This window comes from Diospyros lotus, chromosome 11 (genome assembly GCF_014633365.1).
Source record: "Diospyros lotus cultivar Yz01 chromosome 11, ASM1463336v1, whole genome shotgun sequence".
NCBI lineage: Eukaryota > Viridiplantae > Streptophyta > Magnoliopsida > Ericales > Ebenaceae > Diospyros > Diospyros lotus.
Genome location: NC_068348.1, coordinates 21,763,785 through 21,789,186, shown reverse-complemented (window position 1 = coordinate 21,789,186; position 25,402 = coordinate 21,763,785). Strand labels below are relative to the sequence as shown.

The 25,402-nt window shown below is 38.5% G+C and overlaps 1 protein-coding gene across 5 annotated transcripts in view; it reads right to left on the bottom strand.

The window, feature by feature from the left end:
• Positions 1-539: 539 nt before the first annotated feature.
• Positions 540-25,402, bottom strand: part of LOC127813213 (uncharacterized) — a 35,737-nt gene continuing 10,874 nt past the window's right edge. For 2 of the 5 annotated variants that reach the window (XM_052354061.1, XM_052354062.1), the window contains 8 exons: positions 20,994-21,096; positions 20,223-20,473; positions 19,796-19,936; positions 19,438-19,560; positions 4,797-4,925; positions 3,673-3,890; positions 2,816-2,972; positions 540-828 (listed from right to left, as the gene is read on the bottom strand). In XM_052354061.1, coding sequence (XP_052210021.1) covers positions 610-828; positions 2,816-2,972; positions 3,673-3,890; positions 4,797-4,925; positions 19,438-19,560; positions 19,796-19,936; positions 20,223-20,473; positions 20,994-21,096 — 1,341 coding nt within the window. In that variant the 3' untranslated portion in view covers positions 540-609. The remainder of the gene's footprint in view (positions 829-2,815; positions 2,973-3,672; positions 3,891-4,796; positions 4,926-19,437; positions 19,561-19,795; positions 19,937-20,222; positions 20,474-20,993; positions 21,097-25,402) is intronic. The other 3 variants (XM_052354064.1, XM_052354065.1, XM_052354063.1) reach the window with 3 other exon arrangements.

The following is a 25,402-nucleotide window of genomic DNA, read 5'->3' as shown; positions in this document are numbered from 1 at the left end:
GAGAATATGGTATGCTGCAATGACAAATGACAATACTTTATTTGACACGTTACGCTTGTCTCAAGACAACATTTTTTACGATGACCCAGTGACGTAGATGAGGATATAGATGGTGTGTTAGATGCCTTAGATAATGACAATGAGTTGGTTCATGATGATGTGAATTTGGGAGTAGATCATACGCTTGACCATGTAGAGAAAGCAGGCATGGGGTCGAGTGCAAGTCAGTACACACTACTTGTGGAGCCCTTGAATTCTTGGCAGATCATTGTAAATGAAGACGACAGCATTTTCTATCTACCTAATGGTTTTCTGTGGTGTTTCTATGCTTTCCCATAGTTGTGGTAATGGTTAAGTATAGAAAATCTCTTCCTTTGAGCGTTTCTATACTTCCAATACAAAAATTATACTAAGCTAAAAAATGCTCCTAAAAATGTTTCTTAGCCCAACAATAGAAATTCTTACTGAGAGTATTTCTATACCTGCCATGCAAATCAAAAACCGATTACAAGTGAAGCTCTGAGAGAAGGCCCAATTCGTCCAGTAAGGTCAACCATGTGTTATTCAATTCTTTGGCACCATTGTCAAATGGATCACCAATTTCAAATCTCATGCTCTAATCAACAGCTCATAGACATTACTGTTGTTATCCCCGTTAACTCGTTTCAACATTTCAAAATATATACGATTCCCTAACAAATGAATGCGCTTGAACGCCACACAACCTTGTTCTGCGGTTTCTTTGCTGGAGTACACTGATCGAAGCTGGTCAGCCTGCCTTGAGTCGATATGAATTGCCACCTCTACTTCTTGAGCTGACATGTTCTCCTACAGGGGAGCATAAAGAAAGAACTCAGTTAACGACAATATATGGAATTGTGTACAACAACAATCACAAGTCTTAACCCACTATGAGCACCATTTTCATTCACTGCACCTGTAACCTAAGATTTAGGAAAGTGCAAGTTTTGAACTCTCGACAAGTGTTACCACCATGATAATGGTCAAAATTTCATAAGGACGGTGTTTGAGTGGAATAAGATTTGGTTACCATCACAAGGGTGGTTGTACCATATCAATTGCAGTTTAAACGCTCCAAAAAATGTTGGGAAATTTAGTGTTAGCAATTTCTACATATAAAACTGTTAAGAGTTATAATCTTCAACTTCTATTTTAGTACGAACTGGAATTGTCAAATTCAGGATACAAAATCTACAACTGCACAAGCAGATAAAGATTCTAGTTATGACCAAAATAGTGAATGTCTGTCCACTTGTACTTTCTTTTTTGTTTTCTTTTTTATTTCCAATACCCAGTTAAGCTGACTTTTATGACCTAGTAAAGACAACTTAAAAAGGAAAAAATCATCTCATGCAAATTATGTAATTGCACATTTTTAAGGTAAAATGAAAAAGAGAAACCACAAACTGATGAGGCACCATTTGAATGGCTTACAAAATGGCTTGAGCCAAATTTTGTTCCTGCTCAAGAAACATGAATGCTTTTCTTTTCTAAAATAAGGTCAGTTCAGACTTTAGTCAAAATTGGTTTCTAATTCAATTTGACTTCAACCAAGATACAAGTCCAAAGAATTCCTCATAGTCTTGAAACTAGATTCAGATAATCCATACTAAGCTTTTGTAATGTACAGCCAAAAAAGTAGAATAATAGGGAAGAGAGGAAAATATTCACAATTCATTTGGATTCTATTAACAACTTAAGTCAATCTCAAGCATCCTTCTCTTATGAATACAAGGGATAGTATAATCCAACTACGAACAAAGAAATTAAAGAAAATCAAAATTCCAAGACTAGCATACTCCAACTGGGAAAAAAGAAAAGAAATTTAAGAAAATCAAAATTCTAAGACCACTAAACTCCCAATTAGATTTAAACTCAAAAAATATACTAATTTTTTAGTAGATTCCTTGTTTCCTTCTCCTTTCTCCTGTAGTAATTCCACTCTTTTTGATCATTTCATCTTGAGAATTTCATGTTGAAATTTCCCTGAGGTATTTTGCCTTCTCATTTTACATTGAGAGGTTGATGGGTGATAGTTTTAGATAACTTCTTGGTGGGCTCCAAATTTGTTGTGAGTCTCAACCCTCAAGCAAGTTCAAAAGAATCACATTGTGAGATATATAACTAGAGGGATTCAATTGGTACAGGAAGACAAAACTCACAAGAACATAAATTCAACACCTGAGCCACAAGAGAGAATTCAATCGCAGTTAGGTGGAAGTTATCTGTTTGCATTCAGTTCTTTATAAATTGTTTGATTAGATCAACTCTCATGAATCAGGCAAAAAAAAAAAGATTAAATCTCATGATTGGCCTTTCAAATGATTTCCTCCAGTGCTTTTCTCATAACTATCATGTCTTTTATGTAGTTGATTTCTTATTTTTACATCTGATTGATTGTGAATGGTGAACAGAAAATTTAAACAATTAACTAAAACAAGCCAAACACGGCTATCTTCTTAGCATAGCTAAACAAGGAGTTTTTTTTCGCCCAATAAAGTACAGATAATCACTACTTTCAAAATTCAATTATTCCACACTCTCATGTTCAAATATTAATGCATTATGCAGATAAAATAATACAAGTAGGAAAATCCCACACATCAAGCACCTGTAATGATATTAAGAATCAATAGACACTGACCACCAGCCATGTCATCATCAAGAAATGATATCAAGTACCCCCTTTTTTCATGATTAACTTCAGCTGCTCCTTAATTAAAGGAAATGAAAATGAAGAACAAACAAGTCCTATTAGTAGACCTAAAAATGTCACAAAAGAAAACAGACATACCTGATAAAATGTATAGATATTATCCAGCACCTGCAAACAAGTAAAGCCCTTATCGCTGAAAAATGTCCTTGAAGAAGGGCCCACCTCACCAAATCGATCAACTGGGAACAATATGGTAAGGAAGTGATATTTGAATATCAACTCAGTTTTCTCACTGCTAACAGAACCAAATTTACAAAGAAAAGCAATTAGAGAACAAGCAAAGAGCATAGTGAGTTGCAAGTTGATAAAAGCACAATATCAAACATTACGAGGAAAAAGAAAACTTAGAAAAATAAAAATAAAAACTGTACAAGAGAAAGGAGACAAGATCCAAATAAAGTGATTTTTGTAAATAAAATTTCTGCAATACTCTTTAGCTATTCTATATTTTAGTGCAACAGAGAAGTTGCAAGTTTGCAACTCAAGTTGGATAGTATTTGTTGAAGTTACAGAGGGTAGACTCATCATTCCTTGTATATTAATGATAGGCCGCCGGTGCACCGAACCTATCAAAGACGCATCAAGCAGCCGAAGGCATGAAGATGGGAGTAGGGAGCGGTCCGCACATGCAGGTGTAACAACCAGCATGTGCGCATGGGGGTAGAGTTGTAATTCACACTGCTGAGGGAATAATCAGCATGTGAATGGGGAATTCAGTTAGAGTGGGGTCTGGGAGTGGTATAAGTAGGAAGGGAGGAGGGAGAGTGAGGGAGCTGAATTTTGATAGTGATTTGGGAGAGTTAGGGCCTCTCGAATGCCCTGTTTCATTCTTGTTTTGCTGATGTAAAGAATTGGAACTATTGATAGTGGATTGTTTTTTTTGGAATTCAATCGGGTTCCTATCAATTAACTGAAACACAAAATAATTCAACAACCTGTCTGTAAGTGGCCTAGAAAAGTTTATGAATGAAGATTCCATTTCATTGCCATCCCCCTTTGCACCAAAATATGCATGTCCACAATGTTCATTGGCATTCTCAACACTTGAAGAGTCTGTGTAAATAGAAGCAGTTGATATTGGCTCAGACACTGTCCAGCAGATTGAATCAAGTAGGCTGCTTGGGGTTATTGGACGTAATGGGGTTTGACATGCCTGCAAATTACATTAAAAAGAGAAATTAAAAGCCAATTCCACATTAAAATTAATATTCAATTCATACAAGCACAAGTTAACAAGAATATAATAGCATGCATAATTTGCACAATGTGAATGGAAGGCAGGTCAGAAAATTCTTCCTTGATGCTCCTTGACCATCGCAGGCAGTGAAAAATGCTTTGCTGCCTATTCTTAACCATCAAAGGAAGGCAGTACACAGAGGCATAAATAATAATGAAAAAATTATGAATTTTATCAATTTAGATTGGAAACATGTAGAAACTAATATCTATAGCTATAACATAAAAAATTGTTTGCCACATTTTGAGAAATATGTTCTTTGTATATTTAATTTGAAGAAATGTAATAGATTATATTATTTTGTTTGATGTTTAATTGTTAAAAAGAAAAATGAGTTTGATAGTGTCTTGAATTCTAATGATAGTAGCTATGAGTTTACCCTATCTTACCACAATTCAGAATATGCCCCATATTATGTTCTGGTCCTATGTACCAGAACAATCCACATTCTAGGTAATACAGCTCCCATTCTTCCATGCCCTTGAGTGATAAGAACAAGCAACCAAAGGATGCAAAGCCCTGTGCATGCGTTGTGACTCTCTTGCTACTAAGAGTTCTACCACATACTTTGCAGCTCATTCAGTGGTCCCTGAAGCCTACACGAGTTTAAAGCTACTATGATAAATGACTAAAATTTAATATTTCATCACATAAGACTATGTTGTTAAATCATCATGGTTGATGAGAAAATAATGACAATGGCTTACAGTCGGGATTCTCAAAATTCATCTTAATATGAATTGCTAGCAAGCATATAGAAACCTTAAAACATTAAATTCCAGTCATTGGTACACAAATATCTTCAACTGCCTAACTAGTTACCTGCATACACCTCCGCCGCCGCTTTCGAATCCCATTTTTGGCCAGATTCACAATCTCCTCTCTTTCTTCAAGGCTTGCTTTACTCATGGAAGTTGAAGCATCTTGAGTAAGGTCGTCTTCATTAATTTCCTAAAATTGCATAGAAAGAAAGGGCAAGACATTAGCAAATAACAGAGCAGCAATAATCAAAGAACTGCTAGTTAGTGCGTCCTTGGAAGCCTTTCATCTGACACTAGGACATAAAGAAACAGAATTTCCAAGCTGTTCAAACCAAATTATTTTTAGATGTTTTATTATTATATACATTATTTCATTGGACTTTTCATATTAAATATTTCACTATTTTTTTGTCATTTTAGCACCTTTCGCTCTAACTATTGTTACATTCCTAGGGCAGGAGAGTAATTGTATTTCTTTCTTATGCTTGTTGCTTGTACTTAGCTGTTATAGCAATTGTGCTTTATCGGATTGTACATTCGGGGATAGCTGTATTGTTGGGCTATATATACAGCTAGAGGATGGCGATCCTCATGTGAATGAAGTGAACCCTTTCCCTCCACTTTTCTGTTATTTCTCTCTCTCTCTCTCTTGAACATTCTCCCTCCTTGTTGTTTCCCTCCCTTCTATCTGAACTCTCTCTCCAAATTCTCTCTAACTCTCAATTCTACCTAAACGACCCCTTTGCCAGATCTGAGCATCTGACAATTGGTATTAGAGCAAGGCGATTCCAGCCTTGTCGACGGAGATCACGACGCTGGTGTGAAGCAATTCTGTGCGATCAGGACTTATCCCCATCACTATCAGATTTTGGGTGATCAGCGATTGGTGATTCAGGGTAGCAATCTGCAGATCAAATTTCGATCCCTAGCAATTGGTTTGTGTTGGAGAAGATAAAGGAGAAAAAATTCAAGTTATACACGAGAGGATAAGAAGAGAAGATGATAAAGATAAAGATGTAAAAAGATGATGAAGAATTCAAGCTGGATGGATAAGGATGCTCCTTAAAATCAGATAAGGAAATCCTGAATTTAATCTAATCCTAATCTGAAATATGTTGTTGTAATCCAGTCCTAAATGTTAGGAGTTTTCTTAGGAATTTTGTGTATATATTTTGCATCCCTCGGATTAATGAGATTATGGAAGTTTATTCCTCTTATTAAAATTTCCAATAATTTAATTTTTCATGGTATCAGAGTCATAGTTCCGTTATCCTACTTATTCTTCTCCTCCTACAGTTGGTAGACTTCTTTAAGCTTATGTTATGGCTGAAACTCAATCAGCAAGTGATGCATCTACCAACTAACCTTCCTTCAACTAGGAATACTCAAGTCCCCCCATCTCCAATCACTCTCAAGTCATTTCCTCCAGATCACTCAGCATAAGCTGAATGGAACCAACTTTAGATAATGGTTCCAGTCAGTTTTGCTGATAATCCGAGAAAAGGGCAAGGTTGAATACCTAATAGGGACAACTTCTAAGCCAAATACAAACTCAACAACTTATGGTGTGTGGGAGGCTGAAAACACTATTGTGATGGCATGGTTGATCAATTCTATAGAGTCAAAGATTGAAAGGACTTACTGTCATGACCCTAGGGTAATATTGTAATTACAGACTTCTTGTAAACTGTTGGGGGTGTTAGCAAGGGTCAGGTGGTTAGAAGGCGGGAATCGGTTGGTTGTAACAGTTAGGCTGTTATTAAGTGGTTAGGAAATCTGTTGAATGGGCTAGAGATAGGGACCTACAGCATTAGGGAAAGATTACCGATTAAATGAATGAATAATAATCCTTCCCTCTCAGTTTCTCTCTCCTGTTCTCTCTAATTCTCTCCCTCTCTTTCTTTCTTTCTCTCATTCTTACAATCGGAATTACCGAATTGCTAGCCCTAATTCAAGGGCTTGACAAAGTGGTATCAGAGCTGGATGAACCGGTTATGGGGTAATCGGCGGAAGCCATCACGGTGAGGGTCGGAATCGAACTTGCTAGCAATAGCAACTGCGACGCGGTCATGGTAGCTCAGACAATTCCAACGAGTCGGTGCTGTCAATTCAACAAGATCGATTAAGTCGTCGAAAGTTGACGGCAAAGTGGTAGTCGCAAGCGATCAAAGGGGTAGTCGGACTCATGGCAGCTGCAAGACACGACCCAAGAGGATGCGAAACTGACGAACGCTAAGACGACCCAAACGAGGCAGAAATGAAGGACGAAAGCAAGGCAGATTAGGCTTACGGACACGAGCAGAAGCAGTCTTGATTGAAATTCGGAAGCAAAGAGCCTGGGCTTGGGTAGGCGAGCACGGGCAATGACTCTTGGTTAAATCTTGAAGTGGGCGAAGGTTCAAGAATCGGTCTTGATTGAAGTTCAAGACTGATGCTCCTTGGCTGAGAAGTTCAGTCATTTCTGAAGCAAATTTCGACAATCTTGGATCGAAATTGACGGCAAGGAAGGGTGCAGAAGAAGCGGGTAACTACTGTTCTGACGCGGACCGGGAAGAACAGTCAATTGCGGAAGCCAACGTGATTGAGGGTCAAAGGGGAATGGCAGAAGGAACAAGATTGAGGCAATTGGAGATTCAATTGGAGGCAGTGGAATTCGGAATATCTAATACCCCAGATACCATGCGCCAAACTAGGGAGGAATTGGTGGAATGGAAGGAAGCCATGCAAACGGCCATGGAGAAGCAACAAGCAATGAATCAGTGTCAAGAAACGGTGGAGCAGCAGGGACGGAGGATCGACAGCATGCTAAGCATGTTGTCCTCCCTGCCCCAATTCCAGTTGCCGCCGAAATATCCGCCAAGACAGACCTCTGACCTGATCTTGCCACATTAGGGCAACCGTTCGGACACGCAGGGAAGTCTTGAAGAAGTAGATCAGCCTCCAGCCCAAGAAAACCAGGTGAGGAATCAGCAACAGTGGACTTAGACCCATGCCCCAATGCCAAGATTAGAGATTCCGATGTTTGAAGGGAAGAAACCACATTGGTGGATAAGGAGGTGCGAACGTTCTTCCAATTTTATTGGATCTCTGAAGATCAGAAGATAAATCTAGCGGCGGCCTACTTGAATGCAGGGGCAGACTCTTGGTATCAAGGGTGGGTCCAAGATGAAGAGATGCAGGGGAGTTGGGCAAAATTTGCTGAAAGTTTATGTGAGCGTTTCGAGGAGAAAAGCATGGCAGATGTAGTGGAAGAATTCAGCAAATTAAAGCAAGGGACTCTAGTTGAGTACCAAACCTGATTTAAGGAGTTAAGATCCATGGTGTGCACTATGCAACCAGGACTCACCAAACAGTATTTGGTATCCAACTTTATTGGCGGATTGAGGGAGGAATTGCAGCCCATGGTTAAGATGATGACACCTACGACGGTGAGGCAGGCTGCAAAAAAAGGCCAAGCTACAAGAAATGACCTTAGAGGCCATTTTTAAGAAGCATAATGTTCCCTACAAGCCAAGTATATTAGCCTAGCAGTATGAGGGTGATAATTCTAGGCTTTTGGTTATAGGGCCTAATCAAGAGGCAGCCAAAGCACCTTCCTATAATAATGGCACTAGGGGTAATCTGATAGGGCAGAGGAGACAACTAGGGCTATGCTTTAGGTGCGGAGACAAATATAGCCTCTACCATCAATGTAAGAGGCAACTGATGAATATGGAATGTTATGATGGGGAAAAGGAAGAAGAAGAGGACGATGTTTCCCATGAAGAAATAGGTGAATGCAAGGTGATCATCGAGGAGGAATCACAATTGCATTCTATACCGACTAAAGTGTTTGAAGGAAAGGCTGAGGCAACGATCGAACAACTAGAGGCTATGAGCGTTGCTACACTTCTACTACTCAAAGGGGAAAAGAAAAACAGTGAGAAGAAGAGGAGGAGGCAGCAAGTATTGAAGGTAGGGATTGGTTGAACCATAGCCTTCGCTATCAATTCTTGGGGATAAGAATTGCTTGAAGGGGTGGGGATTGTCACGATCTTGGGGTAATATTGTAATTACTGACTTCTTGTAAACTATTGGGGGTTAACTGTAAGGGTTGAGTGGTTAGAAGGCGAGAATCGGTTGGTTGTAACAGTTAGGCTATTATTAAGTGGTTAGGAGATCTATTGAGTGGGCTAGAGGTTCTCTATAATAGCGACCTATAGCATTAGGGAAAGATTACCTATTGAATGAATGAATAATAATCCTTCCCTCTCAATTTCTCTCTCTCCCGTTCTCTCTAATTCTCTCCGTCTCTTTCTTTCTTTCTCTCGTTCTTACAATCGAAATTACCGAATTGCTAGCCCTAATTCAAGGGGCTTGACACCTACCTCTTCTATAAGACAACCCATGAGATTTGGGAAGTTGGGCAAGAAATCTACTCGAACATGGAAAACACTGCCCAAAGCTTCCAAATCCATTCTACCATTTAGACAACAAGGCAAGGTAATAGTTCAATTACTGAATATTACAATGCTTTAACCAAGTTGTGGTAGAAGATGGATCTATTCCATGAGATTAAATAGAAGTGTGCTAAAGATGGAAAGAAATATGATAAGATGGTAGGAAAAAAGAGAGAGTTCAATATTTTGCATGGCCTTAATTCTGATCTTGATGAAGTAAGAGGGCAGTTACTTGGAACCAAACCCTTTCCATCAATAAGGGAAGTCTTTGCATAAGTCAAGAAAGAAGAGAGCAAAAAAAGGGTGATGTTAAATCCTTCAGGGGTGTCCAATTCTAATCTAAACTCACAAACATCAGCATTGGTCTCCTCAAGGAGAAAAACATCTAATTCATCCAAATGAGAGCCCCAAAAAGACAAACCATGGTGTGACCACTACAATAAACTGTATCACACAAAGGAAACTTGCTGAAAAATTCATGGAAAACTAGCAAATTGGAAGCCTAAGAATGAGAGGAAAGGAAATCAAGCATCTTATGGGGGAGAAGTGGAGACTAGAAAATCAACCAACCAGATTCTATCTACAGATCAGTTGGAGGTTTTACAATAACTATTGAGTCGAACTAAGGTGACCAAACCTGAGACAACAGAAGCCCCTAACCCGGTAGTGTCTCTTGCTAAACAAGGTACACCTAGACACTCTTTAATCTCTTTCAAATTCCCTATAGATTGTTGGATAATCGACACAGGTGCTTTAGATCACATAACTGGATCACTTAAAGTGTTGTCAGCCTATAAACCTTGCGATTAAGGTTTAATCATCTCAATGGCTGATAGTACTACAACCATGGCCCGAGGGAAAGGTACAACTAGTGTAGCAGGTCTAAGTCTGCAATCAATGTTATATGTTCCTGATCTAAAGTGTAACCTGCTATCAGTGAGTAAATTAACCAAAGAAAAGAAGTGTTTGGTGACATTTTTCCCTTCATATTGTGAATTCAAGACCTATCTTTGAGGAAGATGATTAGCAGTGCTGAGGAAAAATGAGGCCTTTATTATATTTCAAAGCTTGGTCGGTCTCTTGGCTCTAGGTCACAAATCCAATCTTCCTTGTCTACAATTTCAGATTCTGAACTTATGTTATGACACTAGCGTTTAGTGCACCCTAGTTTTAATTATCTCAAAGTTTTGTATCCCTATCTTTTCATTAATAAAAGAAGCCATTCATTTCATTGTGAATAATGTATCCTTGCTAAACAAACCAAAAGTTCTCATCCATCTCATGGATATAAACCTACAAAGCCTTTCGATTTGATTCATAATGATATTTGGGGACCAGCAAGGACTTCTAATTTGACTAACACTCAGTAGGACCATACAAGGTTAGTTGGGTGTTCTTAATGAAAGACAAATCTGAAGCCTATGATGTGTTTAAAAGGTTTTATCAAATGATAAACAATTTCTTTCAATTTTCAATCCATGTTTTACAATCAGATAATGACCAAGAATATTTTTCCAATGATTTCAATCATTATCTAACTATACATAGCATTATTCACCAAAGTTCATGCTCTTACAATCCCCAACAAAATGGGGTGGCAAAGAGGAAAAATCGCCACCTTCTTGAGACTGCAAGGGAAATTATGTTCACAAACTCAGTACCTAATGCATATTGGGGAGAAGCTATTCTTACATCTTCCTACCTTATAAATCGGCTTTCCTCTAAGGTCGTTGCATTTAGAACCCCTGTGAGTATCCTTCATTTTTATCCCCATCACACTAGTGTTCTAAACTCTCTATAACTAAAAATGTTTTGAGTGAACTGTATTTGTACATAAGTATCAACCCTCTCAATCTAAACTTGAACCTAAGGCTCTCAAATGCATATTTGTTGGCTATTCACCCACTCAACAAAGATACAAATGCTACCACCCTTCTACACGACGTCTCATTGTATCTTGTGATGTAACCATTTTTTCACACCATTCCTCTACAAGGACACATACCTAGTGCAAAGGAACAGTGGGACTCCACTTTGCCTTTACCTATGATCTCAGTTCCTGACCTCTTGCTACTAAATTAGTTCTTGAACCTTCTTTTTCTACTCAAACCTCAATGCCTAATTTAGGGGGAGATCAAGAAGACTGGATTCAAGAAAATCCAGCCTCTAATAAACCAACTTTGGTATATTCTAGAAGGCCTCATGACCCTCAACCAAACCCAGTGTATGATCCAGAGATATGTCTAGAAACTGATGACAATGGCAGTATGGAAAGGGTGACATCTAACAAGTTTGATGATCTAGATATCCCAATAGCACTAAAGAAAGGGGTGAGATCGACTACCAAACACCTTATTTCAAATTATGTTGGATATTCAAAGCTATCTCCGCAATTCAAGGCCTTCACAGTCAGCATTGATGATATAGTGATCCCTAAGGATATATATCATGCATTGCAAGATGAGAAATGGAAAGCAACAGTAATGGATGAGATGCAGGCCTTAGAAGGTAATGAAACTTGGGATATTGTCAATCTACCAAATGGGAAGAAAATTGTTGGCAGCAAATGGGTTTTTACAGTAAAGTACAAGTCAAATGAAAGCATTGATGGGTGCAAGGCAAGATTAGTAGCCTAAGGGTTTACCTAAACCCAAGGACTTGATTATGAGGAAACTTTTGCTCCAATGGCCAAGCCTAATTCTATTCGAGTTTTGCTCTCATTGGCTGCCAATCTAGATTGGAAGTTGTATCAGTTGGACAACAAGAATGCATTCTTAAATGGGGAGCTAGAAGAAATTTATATGAGGATATCCCTGATTTTTGAGACAGAAAACACAAGAGGAAAGGTATGCAAGTTAAAGAAGACACTATATGATCTCAAGTAGTCTCCAATGGCCTTGTTCAAGCGGTTTAGTGACACCCTTATTCAACTAGGATACAAACAAAGGCAGGCATACCATACCCTATTCACAAAAATCGAAGCAAATGGCAGGAGGACAATCCTTATTGTCTATATGGATGACATTATCATCATAGGGGATAACATTCTGGAAATTGAAAATCTAAAAGGGCAACTAAGGACTGCATTTGAAGTGAAAGATTTGGGAGAACTAAAATACTTCCTAGGGATGGAAGTAGCCAAGGAAGGGATTTTTATATCTCAAAGGAAATACACAATTGATTTGCTGAAGAAAACTGGTAAACTTGGGTGTAAACCTACTATTACTCCCTTAGAACCTAACTGGTATAATAAAGAAAACAACAGAAGAGAGTACCAAGTAGACAAAGGAAGATATCAGTGATTGGTGGGTAAGTTGATCAATCTATCACTCACACAACCTAACATTGCATATGCCGTAAGCATAGTAAGTTAGTTCAAGCATTCAACTACAAGAAGACATCTTGAGGCAGCATATTACATTCTCAAGTACCTCAAAGGAACCCCTGGGAAAGGACTCTTGTTTAAGAAGAGTGAAAATAAAGGAATAAGTGCATTTATAGATGCTGATTGGGCTGGTTATTAAAAACAGTAGATTTACATCCGGATTTTACACAAAATTATGGGGGAATTTGGTAACTTAGAGAAGCAAGAAGCAACCAATGGTGGCAAGAAGTAGTGCAGAAATAGAGTATAGGGCTATTGCACAAGGGCTATGTGAAGTAATTTGGGTGGAGAAAATGATGGAAGACCTACACCTACCAGTGTCCTCTCCAAAAATTCTTTATAGTGATAGTAAATCGGCAATTAAGATTGTGAATGATCTGATACAACATGACCAGATGAAACACGTGAGAATTGACCGACACTTTGTCAAGCAAGAGATTAAAAGAGGAGATATAAGTCTTACCTATATCCATACCGAGTTTCAAGAGGTAAATATATCCTTACTAAAGTAATGCAAAAGCAAGGATTTGAATCTATTCGAGGCAAACTGGGAATGATGGATATCTATTCACCAGCTTAAGGAGGAATGTTGGAGAAGATAAAGGAGAAAAATTCAAGTTATACACGAGAGGATAAAAAGAGAAGATTATAATGATAAAGATGGAAAAAGATGAAAAAGAATTCAAGATGGAAGGATAAGGACACTCCTTAAAATCAGATAAGGAAATCTTGAATTTAATCTAATCCTAATCTGAAATATATTGTTGTAATCTAGTCCTAAATGTTAAGAGTTCTCTTAGGAATTGTTATATATTTGGCATCCCTTAGATCAATGAGATTATGGAAGTTTATTCCTCTCATTAAAACTTCCAACAAGTTTATTTTTCACTTTGATCTAAGGCGAATCGATAGGTTAAGAGGATGGCTGAGGGAACTAGAACCAATTGGAAACCTGATTGGATGCGATGGAGATTGGGCTTTGCCAAAATCGAGAGCAGCTGGAGGATTAATTGGAGACGATGGAGCTAGGCTTTCGCCAGACTCAGAAAGAGGTGAGTTGGGGCAGGGGCAAAAAATTTGGCCACTCGAGAGGCGATACCATCGTTGGGGAAGAGTGTCCGAGCAGACCGAAGATGTATCGAGCCTTAAAGAAGAATTTGCCAAATTTGGCCAACAATTGAGTATTGTCTTGAGTATGTTTTCCTAGCTACCTTATGCAAGCTTACAGATGGACTTCCCTCCAAGGTCCACCATGGCCCCGATCTTAACCAAATCAAGGATCTGACAGCGTGCCCCTAGTCCTCTGGAAACAGAGGAGCAATCGAAGTTTATGTCAGAGATGTCCACAAGGGGAGTTTATACGAACTAGAATGACGCTCTAATGTAGAGGCTGGAAATCTCGACATTCGAAGGTGATAAACCACAATTGTGGATCCGACATTGTCAGCAGTTCTTCCATCATTATCAGGTGGGAGACGGCCAAAAGGTGAATCTGGCCGCCGCGTACGTTAACGATGTGGCGGATCCATGGTTTCAAGGTTGGAGCAGAAGGAGAATAAAATTGAATTGGCATGAATTCGTGGAGGCTTTTTGTGCTCATTTTCGGGAAAGAACCATGACAGACATAGTAGAGGAATTCAACAAATTAAAGCATGAAAGTTCAGTCGAGGACTACCAAACCAGGTTTAAGGAGTTGAAATCCCTGTTAATTCTTTCTCATCCGACCTTGGACAAACCATACTTTGCATCTAGTTTCATCAGCAATTTGAATTATGAACTTAAACCAACTATTAAGATGTTAGCCAGCCAATATCAAACATGCTGCAAAGAAAGCCCGGCTCCAAGAGTTAGCCTTGGAGGCGATTTTTAGGAAGTACATGATAATTTCTAAGGGTTATACCAAGACCAATTTATAAGGCAGTAGGGGAGGAATGTCTAAGCTTAGCAATCTGGTGGTGTAAAAGGGGAACCTGTTACCCAAGACAGCACCCAACCTAGTCTTGGTGAAGTCCCTTTCAGTGGAACAAAAATGGCAGCTCGGACTACTTCCGATGTGGGGAGAAGTACACCCCCGGATACCAATGTAGGAGACAATTATTACACATGGAGGGACAAGAAGAAGAGGAAAAAGGAGCAGAGGAGGTTGTGGAAATGGAGGCTACGGGAAACGGAACTACAAGGGAAGAAGATGGGGAGATATCACTGCATGCCTTGCAAGGCTGCCTTTCTGAAAAGATAACTAAGGTGAAAGGCTCAGTAGGGAAGAAGAGAGTGAAGACGAGAGTGATGGTCCTCATTGATAGTGAAAGTACGCACAGCTTCCTGGATGAGGATACTACCATGGACTTGCAGTGTCCAATACAAGCAACTCTTCCTCTATCTGTTACAGTTGCCAATGGCAGTAAAATGATAAGCAAATTCAGATGCCAAGGTTTCAAATGGGTGACATAAGGTCAAGAATTTACAACAGATCTGTGGATCTTAAAATTAAGAGGCTGCCACATTGTTCTAGATGTGGATTAGATGAAGACGAGTCCCCAGATTTTTTATTTCAATATACTTGAAGTAACCTTTGAAATGGTAGGGAAGAAGTTAACATTGACAGGGGGTTTAGAGGCCAGTGACGGCAAAGTGGTGACAGCCAAAGGTTGCAGAAACTTTTTCAGCATGAAGAAGCTACCAACTACATTTCCTATATGCAATGGAGTTGGAAGCCGAGGTAGGAGAGGCAGGAGGTAGTGAAGCAACAGGAAAGAAGGACCACTCATGGCCTGCACCTACTTCCACTCTGCATTCTCTCACTAAGGTACACCCTTGTGACCCCTTACACTCATTGTTGATTGAGTTTCAGGATTTGTTTGCTAAACCATCTACCCTAGCCCCAACTCGATTCCTTGACCACACTATCCACTTAAAACCCAATGCAAAACCTGTTAACATCCAATCCTACAGGTATTCTCTCCTATAGAAAGCTGAAATAGAAAAACTGGTTAAGGAAATGCTGACCAAATCAATAATCCAACCAAACCAAAGTTCTTTTGGCCCATCCTCCTAGTTAAAAAGAAGGATGGAACCGGCAGTTTTGTGTTGATTACACCAGTTGAACTCCCTCACTATTAAGAACAAATTTCCCATCCCAATCGTAGAGGACCTATTAGATGAACTAACCGAAGCCACTATCTTTTCAAAGCTTAACCTAAGAGCCGGATACCACCAAATCAAAATGAGTCCAACTAATATTCCCAAGACTGCTTTTAGGACTCATCAAGGCCTCTATGAATTCTTAGTTATGCCGTTTGGTTTAACTAACACCCCTACCACATTTCAAACCTTGATAAACCACATCTTTAACCCTTATTTGAGGAAATTCATCCTTGTCTTTTTCGATAATATCCTTGTATACAGCCCTTCTCTTTATCAACACTCGATCCACTCAAGGACAACCTTCGAAATCCTCAGATCTAATCAACTATTTGTGAAGAGGTCCAAATGTACCTTCGATGAGAGAAAGTGGAATACTTAGGCCACATAATTACTAGAGAAAGTGTAAGCATAGATCTAAGAAAATTGCTACTATGGTGCCGTGGCTGAAGCCACAAATTGTTAAGGAGTTGAGGGGTTTTCTAAGCCTAACAGGATATTACAAGAGGTTCATCAAGAATTATGGCATCATAAGCAAGCCATTGACTGAGTTACTTACGAAGAATAGCTTTGGCTAGAATTTAGAAGCAGAGGCAGCATTTATAACATTAAAGAAGGATATAACACAGGCCCCTATACTAGCCTTACCTAACTTTTCGAAGCATTTCATTTTGGAAATAGATGCATGTGAGATGGGGGTAGGTGTTGTGTTGGTACAAGAAGGTAAACCCTTGGCTTTTCTTAGCCAAGCATTAGCCCTAAAACACTTGGGACTAAGCATATATGACAAAGAGCTATTAGCAGTATTGATGGCTATGGACAAATGGAGGTATTACCTAGAAGGAAACCAATTCGTGATCAAAACTGACCATGAAAGCCTCAAATTCTTGATGCAACAGAGACTACGCACCCATCTACAAAGGAAAGGAGTAACTAAGTTGCTGGGGCTTGGCTATACGATATAATATTGGAAAGGGCAAGAAAATTCAGTGGTAGATGCACTGTCAACGAAAGAGGAAAAGGGTAACTATCAAGCCATTTCAGCAGTAGTGTCTGACTAGGTAAAGGAAATTACAGCAAGCTATGAGCAGACTACTTGGGCAAAAGATCTCATGACTTGGTCACCTTGTCAGCAAGGTTACTCAGGTACAAAGGAAGGCAGGTGATAGGGGAAGACGACCAGCTTAAGAAGAGAATCTTGCAATTATTACACAGTTCACCAGTAGGAGGACATTCCTGTTTAAATGTCACTTACCACAAAGTGAGGCAATTGTTCTTTTGGTCCGTACTCAAACGTGATGTGACTGCATATGTGCTAGAGTCCCTTATTTGTCAGCGCTACAAACATGAGTAGGTTCCTCACTCTAGCTTGCTTACTGCAGCTATTGGACATACCAAATCAAGCCTGGGAGCAAATTTCTATAGACGTCATTAAAGGGTTACCTAAGATAGAGGGAGCGTTATGCTGGTAGTGGTGGACAAATTGACGAAATTTGGCCATTCCTTAAGTTTGGCCCGTCCTTTCACAGCCCCTGAGGTAGCTAGACTTTGCTAGATTCAGTTGTTAAGATGCATGGGCTGCCACTGTCCATTATCTCGGACATGGACAAAATATTCACTAGTAATTTTTTAAATGAGTTGTTCAAGAATTTGGGGGTGGGATTACATATGTCAACAGGCTACCACCTAGAAACTGATGGGCAGACCGAATGAGTAAACCAATGCCTATAAACTTTCCTCTGGTGCATTTGTTTTTCTAGACCAAAAAGTTGGTACAAGTGGCTAACACTAACCCAATGGTGGTATAACTCTAATTTTCACAACTCCTTGAAGAGAACCCCATTTGAGGCCCTTTTTGGTTATAAACCACCCCTATTACCTATTGTCATGCGATATTCAAGTGTTGAAGTGGGAATGGATCAATAGTACTTACAACAAACGCAAGAGGCACTACAAGTGATCAAAAAGGACCTAACTGTGGCACAAAACATGATGAAACAGATGGCAGATAGGAGGAGTGAGAGATTGTTTGAGGTGGATGACATGGTTTATCTGAAGGTTAAAAGGTTTCAGCAACAAATGTTCTCAATAACCCCTGCGACCAAATTAAGCCCAAAGTACTACAGTCCATTCCTTATAGTGGCTAAGGTAGGAAAGGTTGCATACATGTTGCAACTACAGGAGGGAGTATTGATTCACCCAGTTTTTCACGTCTCTCTGTTGAAGAAATCTGTGAGACCTACTAACCTCACTAGTTTGGATCTTCCTCATACAATAGAAGACTTAATAATGAGTGTGGAGCCCCTTGTGGTACTAGAGAAGAGGGTGATCTACCAAAATTCTCTACCCTTAACCCAAGTTCTGGTGCAGTTGACCCACTTACACCCTGATCACACAACATGGGAGTACCTGCCCGACCTCCTCAAGCAATTTCCTCAAGTTGCCCAACTTTTGTAATTTCTTAGGGAGAAGAAATGTTTCAGAGGTGGTACCGTAATTGTCACATACCTAGGGACAAGAGAGTAATTGTATTTCTTTCTTGTGCTTCTTGCTTGTACTTAGCTATTATAAGAGTTGTGCTTTACTAGATTGTACATTCTAAATAGCTATATTGCTAGGCTATATATAGGCCACAGCTATAGGATGGGGATCATCATGTGAATGAAGTGAATCCTCGCTCTCTCGAACATTCTCCCTCCTTGTTGTTTCCCTCCCTTCTATCTAAACTCTCCCTCCAAATTCTCTCTAACTCTCAATTCATTGTTATCTTGGCCTTAGATCATGGAGGATACGACCTAGAAACCACTCTTTAGCTCTATATGATTAGGCATGAGTCTATCATTTCCCTAAATGTTAGGGACAGCCTCAAATGAGGACTTATCTCAATTGCTCTTAGTAATCTTATTTATTTGGAATTGTAATTGGATATCATGTCCTTTTTGACTTGCTTTACTTGAGTGGAGTGTGCTTCAAATGATTTATCCTACCTTGGTTGGGTCTCCCTATCCCTTCTTGTTTTGGTCTCTTTCCAAATAACCTTGGCTGGTGTCGTTTTCCTAATGGAGCGTCAAAACGTTTTCCTAATGGAGCCTATTTTGACTTATTTTTAGATAGAGTTCAATTGTGGTCAAAGTCAAACCCTCTAGATGACGTGACATTGACTAATGATGTGACTTGCTAACCCTACTGATTGTGCTAAAGTGTTGTTTCCTAGTTTTAGCCAATTTTCTAATATCCCTACTAATATCGCCCACTAGCTTTAGCCAACTTTCTAACACCAACTTGATGACTTCTTGGGTTTCTATATGCTTTAAACTTATACAACAAGAAACCTCATATTTAGTTTTTCTAACATGCATTATGTTACATTTTCAAATTTCTACACAAAGATTCTCTTCTGTTTGCCTCATCAAAATACACAGTGCAAAAAAATAATTATAACACACTTCTGTTCATAAACAAGAAATTGAAAATATCATGTTCCAATCTCTACAAGAGTCTAAGCATGCTTTTTGTAACATGTGCCCATGGAACTTCAAAACCATTAAGGTATTTTAGTTATGGTTTTTAGATGAAGAAACCAAAAATAGTTATCCCTAGCTTCCTTACTGAGTAACACACTAACTCAACCATAACCAAGCTCAATGTAAAAGAATGCACCCAAACGTGAGTCAGAATATCATGGCATATAAAGATCGCAAAAAGGAAAAAAGGAGACAATGAGTAATAGAACATACTTCTCCATATGTTCCATTTTGAGCATCGTCTAGCCTCATCCCAACCTGCTGAGCCATATCAACAGACATGTGAACTAGCCTCTGCATACATTTTTCTTTTGAAGTTTTTAGAACCCAGAGTGGCTGAGGAAGACCATAAAACATGTCAGTCATTCACATGGCACAAGACAACACAATACAGCCTCCAAAACATTGAGCAAATCTCAAGGATAAAGATAGGAAAATATGCTAAAGTGGATAATAGTACCTTTGGAAAACACCAAATTATGGTAATGAATCCAAATTAATCTTTTCTCCAAAAATCAAATGCATCATGCTCATTCATAAGAAAAATGGAAATGCACAAAGTAGCACGCACCGTAACAAGATTATTAGCATGACCCATATATTTTCGTGCAGAAGGTGCTTCACACACTACATGGCTTGCATTGCAACCAATAAACCAATTATCCACAAACAAAGCACCTTCTGAAGCAGCTGCCTTGACTACCTGCCATAACTCAAAGTCTCAAACGCACATCAGTCAGTTCCTACAGGAATCTGTATTATTCTATTTCATCTAAATCAGGACAATTTAATCTGACATTAAAAACCAAATGATTTATTTGTCCACATCTCACAAAACAATAATGCATGCATCATGTTCTATATCAACTTTCCCAGGGTATATGCAGAAAATTAGAACACTTCTTGTAACTTGACTACAGGAAAGCAGCATGAATTGCAGTCTTGCATCATTTCTCAAACCTAACAAAGATGATGTTTTGAAACTAATTCAAGTCTACCTTGTGCTGCAATTCAGGGGAAATGTCCAAATCAATATATAAGGAGTGACCAGACAGAGTTGACTCCGCCCTTCTTTTGTACTCCCCTGGAAATCGCATTACCATGTTGGATTGCCTGGCATGTTCGTGCATTGCAACTGGAAGACAAGAAGTCTCATAACCAGTAAGCTTAGAGGGCTGGTTTAGACCATCCATAGGCACACTATTTTCTCCAATGTTTTTAATACTGTAAAGTGATTCACTCAACCTGGCTGCAGCAGAAATAATGTAATAAAATAAATAGTAAAGCAACAAGCTGCAATTTACTTGAAGGAAAATTAGATGGACTACTTCTTGCCGTATTCTATTGGAAGTTCTATAAAGATGATATTTGGTTTTGGACTTTACGAGAAAAAAAAAAAACAAACTGTTTCTTTCTATAACGGGCAAACAAGAAAGGGCTTTGGCTTCAGCCACATTATAAGAGAACAATAGGTTACTAGCAAAACACAAAGGTGCAAGTCAAATACTCCAAGAGGATAATATAGAGAGCATATTACCATAATCAGACAATGATTAGAGAATGACCAGAATATTAAGCAGTAGAAGAAGGACGACAATAGATGTAGAAAATTGTTTATGAGCAGCAATCTTAAACAGTTGAAACCAAATTTTCTCTGCAACAGCAATCTCAAATGCAAGGCATTCACTTATAAAACAGGATCAAATTTTCGTGCTTACCTAAAGTATAGTAACTATTTAATTCCAATCATAGAAATTGCCAACTCTTACCCTTTCTTCTGACACTATCTGTAAACCATCCCACTGTGACAACAAAGAGACCATTTCTCAATCCATGCTTCAAAGCATGCTCAAACTTACGTCCATGTAAGCTGTAAAAGTTGTTAAGTGTTCACAAAATTAACTTGGAAGTACATCAATCTTGCATTCATAGAACAAGCATAAAGGCATAATGAGAACACATCTTGAGATAAGTTGATATGCATGAATAATTACAATCAAAGCACCACCATTCAAGAGAGACACTATCAAATCACAACAATAGCACAAGCCTTAATCAGACAGGTCTATTGCATTGTCTAAAATCATTCCACTGCTCCAGTAAATTACTCTTATAAGATGAGGGAAGATACTTTCTTGGAGTCGTTTCATTTCTTCCCAATTCACGACTTGAGGTTGAGAATGCCTTGCCGAGCAGGCTTCTATACTTTCTCAATTAAGTTTAACAGTAGCAAATATTTTTAAATGGGTAAATCTAACCTTCCTACCTTCTCATTTTAAGGTAATGGCTTCTAATTTTAACACAAATACCTCATCTTGATGACTTGGAAAATTATTAATATCTCAATGGTAGTTTCACTATTCCCTATATGAACCCCTAGGTGTAATATAACCCCATGAAGTATGATACCTTCTCTTCTATTGTGATGTTTCCTATTACAAAATGCATCCCTATCATCAACTTTAGATGAATGATGGTTCATTTCAAGTGAGCCTACTCTAGTGGTTAAAACCACAACTTGGGCTTGTGGATCTTGTTGAGAGGTAAACATTTGGTCCAACAGGGCTTGTGTGCATTGAAAACGCTAACTCGTTTGACTCATTTGGTCCAATAGGTGTACTAGATCGAGTAAAATGATCACTTCGCAACTGCATAGGACACTCCAACCAAATATAGTGAGACCAATTGACAATCAAGGTAAATAATATGTTGAAGTTTTTGCCTAAGGATTAGACTTATGGTCACAAGAGTGGAAGGTCGAAGAGAATAAATATATTAAAGCTTCTAGGAGACCAGTAGTTAGGGATTGTAACGATAACCACCACGTGTATAAGGCAGTTACCAAGGTTAATGTCCTTGTAATTCCTGCCCTCTATAGTCTATAAATAGAGGGTCCGAGGGGTCTCATTCTCTCCCAATCAGTTTTCATTTCTATCTTGAGAAAGAGTATGTGTTGTGTGTATGTGCGAGAGAGGAAAGTATTCATTACTTTATAATCTCCGGGTAGGGCAGCTTGGTAATAGGGTTGTCTGTGTGTTAAATCAGTGCATGTAATCTTGGTTTTCCAATTTCAAGGTAGTGAAGAACGAGATCATCCCAATCTGGATGTAGGTTCTCCATTAGGAGTTCCGAACTAGGATAAAATTGCTTGTCTTATGTGTGAGTGCTTTGTTTGTGTTGTTTCTTGTATCCTACTTTCTGTCTTATTCATGTGTGAGATGTTGTATCCGACTTAAGGGAGATTAGAGTGCGAGTGTGGACGGGAATTGTCAGAACAATCTGGTATTAGAGCATCCGTTCTTCCCACATCCAAGATTTCAAGAAAGACTCAAGAAGGAGACGCAATCTAGTAGGCGATCATGGCTTCCACTTCATCCTCTTCTAGACACGATATAGAGAAACTCGACGGGCAAAATGATTTTGCTCTCTGGAAGATGAAGATGAGTGCACTCCTTGGCAATCTTGGCCTTGAGAAGGCACTGGAGGGAGAAGCAAAAATGCCAAAGTCTTACATGGAAAAACAAAAGAAGGAGATACTCAAGAAGGCATATAACACGTTGATTCTAAGCCTCAGTGACAAGGTACTAAGGGAGGTGTCCAAGATGAAGACGACTTCAGAGATATGGCTCAAATTGGAGAGCCTCTACATGACCAAGTCCTTATCCAGCCGGTTATATCTCAAGGCCGGGTTCTTTACATTTAAAATGCATGATGGTCAGAAATTGCAAGATCATATTGATGAGTTTAATAAACTCTATCTTGATCTTGAGAATATAGATGTAAAATATGAGGATGAAGACAAGGCATTAGTCCTGCTTCATTCCCTCCCTAGGACTTATGAGATCTTTGTTGATATCTTAAAGCATGGTAGAGATACATTGTCCTTAGATGATGTCATAAGGGCCCTAAATTCAAAAGAATTATAGAATTAAGGTAAAAGGAAAAACATCCCCAGGAGATGCCCTCACTGCCAAAATCAAAATTGATAGAAGAGACACTAGGGGAAGAGATAGGTCAAGGTCTAGATCAAAATCTGGAAAAAGGCCTATTAAATGTTATTATTGTCATGAGGAGGGCCACATTAAAAGAAATTGTCCCAAAAAAGAAAAGATCATCAAGAGAAATCTAATGATGAAATTAGTGTTTGTGAATTCGGGTATGACAATGCTGATGCACTAGTTGTCTCTAAAAAAACCGAGAGTTTTAATTGGCTCATGGACTTCAGTTGTTCATATCATATGACCTCTAAAAGGCATTGGTTCCAGAATTATCAAGAAATTAATGGGGGAAGGTCTTGCTAGGTAATAATCATAAATGCAAGGTATTGGGGATTGGTGATGTAAGACTTAAAATGTATGATGGATCATTTAGAACCCTAAAAGCAATAAGGCATATTCTAGAACTTAAGAGAAATTTAGGTTGCGTTCTCTTTACTGTTTTCAAGTCATTTTTAGTTTTTGATTTTCTAAAATAATGAAAACGCGTTCTCTTTACTATTTTTAAAAATGGATTTTTGAAAACAAAAAAAAAAAATTGTAAAGAAAACTCAAAACAACAAAAAGTTGTTTGGAGAGTTTTCATTCAAAACAAACTCTAAACTCCAAACACATTTATTTATTTATTTATTCATATTTTATTATTATAATGGGAAAAAATATTACAAAATTCATTAACTTTAAAATGTATATTTTTTTAATAATATATTAACATTAAATATTTCTAATTTACTGAATAATCAAATTTATTGAATAAAATATCATTAAAAAATTTCAAAAAGATCGCGTTTTCTAATTTTCTATTTTGAGAAATATTTTTTCAAAATGACAAAGAGAACGTGTTTTCAATTTTCTAAAAATAGACTACCAAAACAGAAAACTGAAAATGAATTCAAAACTGAAAATTGAAAAGCAAAGAGAACGCAGCCTTAATTTCTCTTAGTGAACTAGACAAAAATGGACTTAACTTTAGGGATGATGGTGGAGTCTTGAAAGTCACCAAGAGTTCCCTAATATGTATGAAAGTAGTGCTTCAAAATGGTATTTACATTCTGCAAGCAACCACTTTAAGTGGGGAGGTTGCAGTGGCCAGCAATAGTGCCCATATGCAAGCTAGATTGTGGCATTTAAGAATGTCACATATCAGTGATCGAGGGCTCAAGGAGCTAGCCAAACAAGGCATTTTAAGTCAAGGGCAGATTGCAGGACTCAACAAATGTGAGTCCTACATTTATGGAAAGGCTGCCAAAGTCAAATTTAGCAAGAAAGCAATCCATTCTTCCAAATCTCCATTAGATTATATCCACTTGGATCTTTGGGGACCATCTCAAGCCCAAACGCATGGAGGCTCTAGGTATTTCTTATCTATCATTGATGACTATTCTAGAATGGTGTGGGTATATGTCTTGAAGTCAAAGGATCATACCTTTGAAGCTTTTAAGACATGGAATAAGATGGTAGAATACCAAATGGGGAGGTCTATCAAAACCTTTAGGATCAATAATGGGTTAGAATTCTATAACAAAGAATTTACACAAATGTGTAATGAAAGTGGGATAGTTAGGCACTTAACAGCCCCAGGAAACCCAAAACAAAATGGATTGATTGAAAGGATGAACAGAACTCTATTGGAAAGAGGGAGATGCATGTTATTTCATGCAAAATTTCCTAAATCTTTTTGGGGGGAGGCAATATCAACTGCAACACATGTGATAAATAGATCATCATTTGCTGCAATTGAGTTTAAGAATCTTTATGAAAGATGGTCAGGCCATAAGCCATCCTTAGACCACCTTAGAGTATTCGGGTGCCTTGCCTAAGCTCATGTGAAGCAAGGCAAGTTGGAACCTAGGGCTAAGAAATGCCTATTCATAGGATATCCCACTGGAGTTAAAGGTTATAAGTTGTGGAACCTTGAGTCAGAGGGGCCTAGGACTATTGCCACTAAAGATGTGACATTTGATGAAGGGGCAACCATGGAATTATTAAATGCAAAGGTCCATCCAACCTTAGGAGAAAAGTCTAAGTCTATAGATATAGAAGTCCAAGAAACAGTATTTGAAAATGTCCAGAAAGACTCTCACGAGCAAGATTTTGCTCAATATGAAGAGAGTGATGTCGATTCTAGTATAGGTGACCAGCCCGATACCTCTAGGTATAGTGTGGCTAGGGATAGACAACAA